The following is a 7,586-nucleotide window of genomic DNA, read 5'->3' on the forward strand; positions in this document are numbered from 1 at the left end:
ACAGAGGGTTTTCCTGTCTACTTTTTCTGCAAATATGTAGGTCTGTTTCTACCTGCCATTATACTAAACAGGTACTAATCAAAACCTGTGCAAATAGTTAGCAAGTCCTGTACTCTCCAGCTGCCTTGCACATTTTAGCATTTCTGATGGACTGTCTCAGACTTGGCTTCAATGCAACACTCCCCAACATCATCACTGTGCAAAGACATAGGTCTGAGATTTTATTCCAAAGAAGGCAGACATCTATGGGATCTCCCACCATTTCGGGAGGGGATGAACTGCCTTGAGTGAACAAGGATCAGCTTTGATGGCTTTTGCGAGGCCAAAGAATTCTGGTCCAAGATCTGAGTCTATCACACATACAGAAGATAATAAGCAGGGCCAGATTAAACACAGAAATTAAAGAGAAGAAGAAGAGGAAGAAATTATGGGTTGACTTCTATCCCTTTCATGGCAGACCTTTCCCTACTATCCTCCTGTTCTTGCATCCTTTTTGTTCCCGGTCAGGATAGAGTGAGACAACAGGAAGCTGGAGGAGCAAGAGTGGCAGAATGGGAAGAAAAAGAGGGAGCTCATTCTTTGCTGCACTTCTCCGCCAATTAAGCCTCCTCTTTCTTTGTCCACCCACTTCATTTTCCATTTTTGCAGCCTCTTGGTATCTCACACCATCCTCTCACCCTCCCAGCTTCAGGGAGACAGCATTTCAGGGAAAATATAACCTTCTCCTGGAACATGCACTCAGCCAATACCTGGTTCCCTGCCTGAAGGAAAAACCACAAGGTGCCTTAAGACATTATGGAGTTCATTATGCAGCCGTCTGCCACTAAGATTTGCCACTCATGCTGGTTTTGTTTGCTTAGCAATAGCTACTGATTTCTAGAATCAAGCAGTAAACTGGTCTAGCAGCTCATGCTAAGCTTGTAATAGTCATTCTCAGTCCCTCTGGAGCCCATTCCAGCCTGTTCATTACTATCCCTATATTAGAGAGACCATCTCAAGAGTCAGCTCTTGAGCTATTTAGACTCCAAAGCCTATTTGCTACCTGGTAATTTATGCAGAAAGGCCCTCAGGAATGCCAGATTTTGCTGCTCACTTTAATGTGAACATTTGCTCACCAAAAATTGGCCTCAGACCACACACCTTCACAGAACTATAATTAGTGGCCTGGGCTGGATCTGTGCTGAGGACTGACCTCATCTCTGCACTTGTGACCACACAGTCCCCTAGCAAGGAAGGGCTGCCCCTCTCAGTTGGGCAGCAGCACCTCTGCACTCCACCTTTCCGCTCCACACAGGTGCAGACATTTTCATTGTTATAGCCTTCTTTATCTGTTTTCAGGCCTTGATTTATTACTGTGAAGCACTTACCCAGCCCAACCTCCAGCTGCAGAAAGCAGCTTGCCTGGCTCTAAGATACCTCAAGGTAAGAGGCAAGGAATTCAATTGTGGCACTTGGCTTTACTTTAAAGAAAGGGCATATGCCAATGATAAACTTTATCTTTTGCATTTCATCTTTTGCTCCCTATTATACTGATTTTAGGAGACTGACTTCTGTGTAACAGAGAAAAAATTCTGAGTTCTGACCAAGAAGAAAAATATCATCCTCTCCCAAAATAAAATTAGCTATAATGCACATGGCTTGCAACTGTAGAAAAGAGAAAGGGAGAGAGAAGTCACAGCTCATTTTGTGTTATCACRCAAAGAGTGTAAGCAGGAAGCACAAACTACACTGGCAAATAACTGGTACACCTGAATACTGGGTCTTCAGCTAGCTTTTGGTGCCAATTCTGCACTTCTTCCTGTGACAGAAAGGAAAAAAGTTGCCCTTACACTGGCTATATAGAGCCATGGGAGGCAGCAGCTGTCTAAGCCTATCTGGTACTGGACATTAGGCCAAAAAATGTATTCAATGGAACAGACACACTGCAGACTGATTAGTTCTCCCTCAAAACTGCCCCCAGAGAAGACAGCTCTAGAACGTAACTGCATCCAAAACTGATACTCTTCAGTACCTAGTCCAATATCACTTAGATATGAAAGACTGTTTTCCCTAGAACAAGATGCTACCAGGGATCTCTTATAGGCAGTGATAAAGGGGCATTACACCTCTGCTGTATACAAGGTGCAGTAGTGGTTTTTGGTCTCTTGGGAAAAGGCAGAATAAGAATCAGTGGTGGCAACTGGGACCAAACAGATTGAACCTGTGCAGTGCATCTTCAGTGCCTCTTGAACAGTGAGAATGGCAACTGTTAGGAAAAAAAACAAAAAAAACAAGAAACAACTAATGAGGGAAAGGTTCTCCATCTTTTGAGATCTTTAAATAAAAAGCTGATGCCTGTCTGAAAGGTATTATTTCAGGGATGTGAATGTTGCAACTGAAAGGCGATAGCCAACCCTGCAAATGAGCTAACCCAGTAGTAGTCTCACCCACAGCATGGAGCTAATAGAGATCAGCCACTCAAGGTCCCGCTCTGTGACTCGCAGGTTTTGCAGACCACAGCAAGCTCCATTGTTCATCTCAATATATGAACTGTAGTCACTACTTGCACAGACTTGCCCTTAGTCAAGCCCAAGTGACTGGGTTCAAGATGGAGAGATGAGATTTAACAGCTGTGGTAGATGAGTCCTGACTAGGAACATTGCAGAACGCACCTATGCTCCCAGCATCAACAAGATGTATACAAATATTGACTCTGTAGCTCAGAGCCTCTTCCTTGTGTCATGGCCAGAGGTCATATCTGCCCTTCCTTTCACTCACTCTATTATTGTGGTATTGCATGACCTACCTAGAGACACTATGACAGCTGCTGTCTCTGTAGGCCTAACATTTTGCAGCAGAGCAAAGCAGAATTATTCCTTGCTTTCTTCCCAAAATAGCAGAGGCAAGGAAAATTGTAGAAGTGTTGGTCAGCACAGATATCAGTGAGGAGCCTGCAGTAATAACTTCGAGTGACTTGGCTGGCTAGCAAAAATGCTGATACAGACACAGTTATGCCTGCAGGAACAGCCTTTTCTGACCTATCAAGTCTGACATGCTGAGGATGAAACTCACTCCCTTGTCACCTGTGTCCCATTCTTCTTCCTGCTGTACCCGTATATTGGCACATTTATGGCCTTGTCCCACAGCCCCTTGCAAAAGTGGCAGATGTAGCTAGTCAGCCATATTTATGCATATAGCACATAGGTTACAAAATCTGGAGTCCACACTGGCAGGAGAAAGTATCCTTCTCCAAGGGCGCCTACCTGCAAAGAAACCCCTGAAAGTCACATTACCTGCATCGCCACCAAGGCCTCACCCAGGACCTCCCCTAGGTGTGAGGTTTTAAACACAGGGCTTCCTGCACTGGTGTTGCAGAAATGTGAGCGCTCCCACCTTTGTGCTCCAGCAGCTTCCTCTAGTCACTGCTCTGGCTGAGGCTAATGGGGCAAGAGACCTTCTTTTCCTGTGTGAAGAAGGGGTGGATGTTATCATGCAATTCTGGCTATACCAGCATCCTCGTGAACCCTTTCAAGCCAGGCCCAGAGATACAAGGCAGTATTTGTGCACACGTAGACATTCGGAAAGGAAGTGTAAACAATGATCAATATAGTCACACAAGGTTGTGGAATAAAACCCACATTGTAATATGCAATGTTAATATGGTTGGTTTTGCACTTTCCAGGCTACTGAGAGTATTAAAATGCTAGTCACGCTCTGCCAGTCTGACAATGAAGAGATCAGAAAAGTGGCATCTGAAACCCTGCTCTCACTTGGTGAGTTGCATGTTTTATAGCAATTTTTTTWATTTTTTTTTAAACAGAGCAGCTATTTAAGACACCTAAGACATACAAATGCAAGGCTCTAAATTGAAATAAAACTTTACCTAGAGGCTCAAACAGATTAAAAATATATATTCTTAGAAATCATTGGTTTTGAAAACCATGAAAATGGACCAAAAAAGAGAAATTAAATTGTATGAATTTGGAGAGGGAAGGAAAAAAGAGAAAAAATAGCAAAGGAGAAGGTGACAAACAGAAATATTTCATAATGAAGCTGAAAAACAAGTATAAATGTTTTGCGCCATACTTTTTCTTTTAAACAAGTTGGACAAGGAAAGAGAGAGCTTCCTATCTTACATGCTCAGGTGTGCCCTGATTGATGTCTCTCTGAGGTATATCACAACCTCCTTTCACATTCATCCTGCAAATTACACGGCTGCTGTGATTTAGAATTTGATGCCTTTGTCAGGCCCACGTTCAACAGGGACTCAAGCCAACCCAGTGATATTGCACTGACCTGGAATAGCAGCCGTTGCGTCTTGCATCTCATGGGGAGTGTAATCTCCACCTGAGACCTGGTGCACCTCGCACTGTGTATCACACATTCTCCTCTTGGTGATCATTTTCTGTCATGCGCATAGCCTCCATTTCTTAATTGGCTAAACAGTTTATTCAAACAGAAACCACACTCTCAAATGCCATTAGCACTGCCATGTGTTCCATTTGTGCTAAATTGTATTTATATGCTTATTTGGACAGATTCTAATCTGCAAGTCCTCCTTCACGCAGCAACTCAGACATCTTGCATAGACCTTCATTTGTCCTTGGGACAACAGATAACCTGTTCATCAGCCTGTAATCTGACTGCATATCAGCGTGTGACTGGAAGCATGGCTGCACAGTTTCAGGGCTCCAATACTTCAGTGGCACAGCTACAATATAAATTAAAATTGTGTTTTGCTGGCCCTCCCCCGACTCTGCAGGCTATGCATGAATTTCTGCCATTCTTCTGTATGACATATAGAGACCTTTTTTGATTCCTAATGGTCAGTTCTACACACTAGACTTAGTGTTATACTTAGGTGCATACAGATGACAGTACCTAAGAAACAAGGGCTTGACAGACACAGTTAAATTCAGCAAACATAGTATTTCCTTTTTTTTGTGGCGTATAAGTAAGTAAAGACATGGTTAGACTTACTCTTTAAAAGTGCCAAGCCAGGAAGTGAGAAGTGGGTAAACTTTATATTGTCCAGTTTAGAAGGGGATAAACATCATCTGCCTCAACTATATTACAGCTGCAGCTGAGATCTTGAGAGACATAGATTATTCAGTAAGACAAGCATACAAATACTGTCATATAATCATACRAACCACATCTGCATCTGTTTTGGTCTAAATAAAACCAGAACTACAATGATAAAAAAAAAGAAATAATGTGAACATTCAGAGCACACTTAATTTTTCAAAGTAATTTCTGAAGTTGCCTTTAACAATATAAGAAATTCTAAGAATGGAGAGAAGTTACCAGCAGACCAGTGCTTTCTAACAGCAGAGAATCCAGAATTTTAAATTTTGTATGGCACTGACATAATATTTTATTATGCTTTAATATTTTGTGTTCAGGTGAAGACGGGAGACTGGCATACGAACAGCTGGACAAATTCCCTCGGGAATTTGTTAAAGTTGGAAGTCGTCGTGGAATGGAAGCTGCCACAGCTTTTTAGATGGAAAAGAACCTGCCTAAAATTTAACAGTGATTAAACTAGGACAGAGCCGTAATTAAGTATGGGAAAGTAGAAAGCAGACTTGGAAGAATTCTATGAGAATGTCCTGAAATGTAGCAATTTACAGATCTTTTAAGGAAAAGCAAAATGTAAGATCCAGCTATAGAGTTCCTATTGGCTCCTCTATGCAGCTTATGATGGAACAGTTGGATGTTGAGGAACAATACTTTCTTGACTGATCCGTAATAAATAACGTATTTGCAGTTATTCAGCCTCAGCAAACTTCTCTGAGTTTTTAAAATCTGGCATCTTCATATATTTTACAGAATATTATATTTGCTTCTTTTAAGTTGTTGTGAAAGCTTGAAATATGTGATGCTGTATCTAAAAAGAACAAGTAGGAGGCCACCTGAGCAGAACTACAAAGAAGCTTTCTCTTCAACCATGAGCTAAGTGTCTGCTGCCTTGCAGTGTCCCCAGCAACACTCCAGCAGCACAGAACACCACTTTGCTTTCTCAGTTTTGTCTCAATAATGAAATATAGAACAAGTTTCTTCAAGTTTTGCCTCCAGAAACAGCATGATGTAAACGCTGGGAGGTGTCACTTCAGTGACTCATTCTAAATGCTTCTGCTGGTCTTTTATTTCCTTTCTCTTGCCCTTCAACAATAAGCCATCATTAATCCAGGGATTTGCCAGGGGTATCAAACAATCACGTAGGTTTGGAAAAACTAAATGAAAAGGTAAAGTGCTTTTTTTCCCCCTTCAGCAAGAAAAAGTGAGTACAACTAATTGCACAAGTCCCCAAAGCCATTTTGTTCTGCAGGTTGCAAGCGGGATTGGATTTCATACACTCTAATTAGTGGATGATAGCTTCTATAGAGTGATTTCAATATAAAGAACTAGAACAAACTAAAGTGGACCTTTGAGGCAGTAATAAACAGAGCATGAAGTGAATGCATTCTCTCCCCTCACTGCAAAAATGAAAGACAGTGCTTCAAGCTGTTGATTATGAGCCTTAAGTTAACAGAGAAAGAAATGAATAGAATTTAACAGAAGAGTGTTCCTGTACTGTGTTCATTATGCATGAAATGCTATTTAGATGTCAATTAAAGTATTCAGATTTGCATAGATTATATAAAAAAGATTGCAAACAATTCACATCAAAAGGAAGCCTTGTGCGCCAAACACATTTGGCAGGAAAGATTTTTGTTTTGTTTCATTTTTTTTACTGTGAATGTTACAGTGTACATATCTGTATATTTATAAAAATATATATTCTTCCTTTAATTAAAAAAGTACATTTTGTACAGTTCAAAATAGTTACTGGTTTGCTGAGGGGTTTAGATTCTTTTTACAGAAGGTGAAGTAACCATGTTATGGTTTTTATAACACATCTATCCCATGAGCTGAATTCTCCAAGGTGTTCTTTTGTACTGACTTCTGCTATTTTTTATTTTTAATTTTTTTTGCCTTTAGTTTTGTGGTATTTGTACTCACCATATTTCCTATCACATTTAAGTTATAATAAAGATTATTTTTTAATTACTAAGCACATCAGTCCATATGTATAGTCACTTGTTATATCAGCAGCTTCCCTAAAGTGAGGCTCATACAACCTCCAAACACAATGGAAATCAGCTCCCAGGTAGCTCAGTTAGAGCAACCTACTTGAGACTGGATTTGGGGCAAACCGTTGTTTAATCATATTAAGGCAAAAAGTTTGTGGGCAATATTTGTCTTTTCAAGTCTGGTCACAATCTTGGAAAGTTTACCTAAATTACATGAAGTCATCTGCTAAATGTCTTATAGAGTAGAAATACATAATTCCTGTTTTGTAGCATGTCAGCTCATGAAGATATTAAAGCAATCTTGTTCTAAATCTTACCAAAACATACAAATTACAGCAAGTGAACAGTATACATAGCAGAGAGTTCTGTTTGAGGGCAGACAGAGAACTCCAACTTCTTGTGCACTAGGAGAAATGGTGCAATGCTAGCTTGTGTTTTAACATGCACAGCCATTGCATTTTCATAGGAAATGGGTTTGGTGACACCTATCTTTCTGCTGGCCGGGGGAAGGTAAGTGGCAAACTATTTTAG

At 40.7% G+C, this 7,586-nt stretch overlaps 1 protein-coding gene across 2 annotated transcripts in view; it reads left to right on the plus strand.

Moving 5' to 3' along the window:
• The window catches only part of RIPOR2 (RHO family interacting cell polarization regulator 2), a 76,185-nt gene extending 69,149 nt beyond the window's left edge, over positions 1-7,036 (plus strand). For both annotated transcript variants that reach the window (XM_026079744.1, XM_026079745.1), the window contains 3 exons: positions 1,339-1,422; positions 3,662-3,752; positions 5,385-7,036. In XM_026079744.1, coding sequence (XP_025935529.1) covers positions 1,339-1,422; positions 3,662-3,752; positions 5,385-5,485 — 276 coding nt within the window. In that variant the 3' untranslated portion in view covers positions 5,486-7,036. The remainder of the gene's footprint in view (positions 1-1,338; positions 1,423-3,661; positions 3,753-5,384) is intronic.
• Positions 7,037-7,586: the final 550 nt, after the last annotated feature.

Source organism: Apteryx rowi, unplaced genomic scaffold (assembly GCF_003343035.1).
Source record: "Apteryx rowi isolate R43461 unplaced genomic scaffold, aptRow1 scaffold_50, whole genome shotgun sequence".
Lineage (NCBI taxonomy): Eukaryota > Metazoa > Chordata > Aves > Apterygiformes > Apterygidae > Apteryx > Apteryx rowi.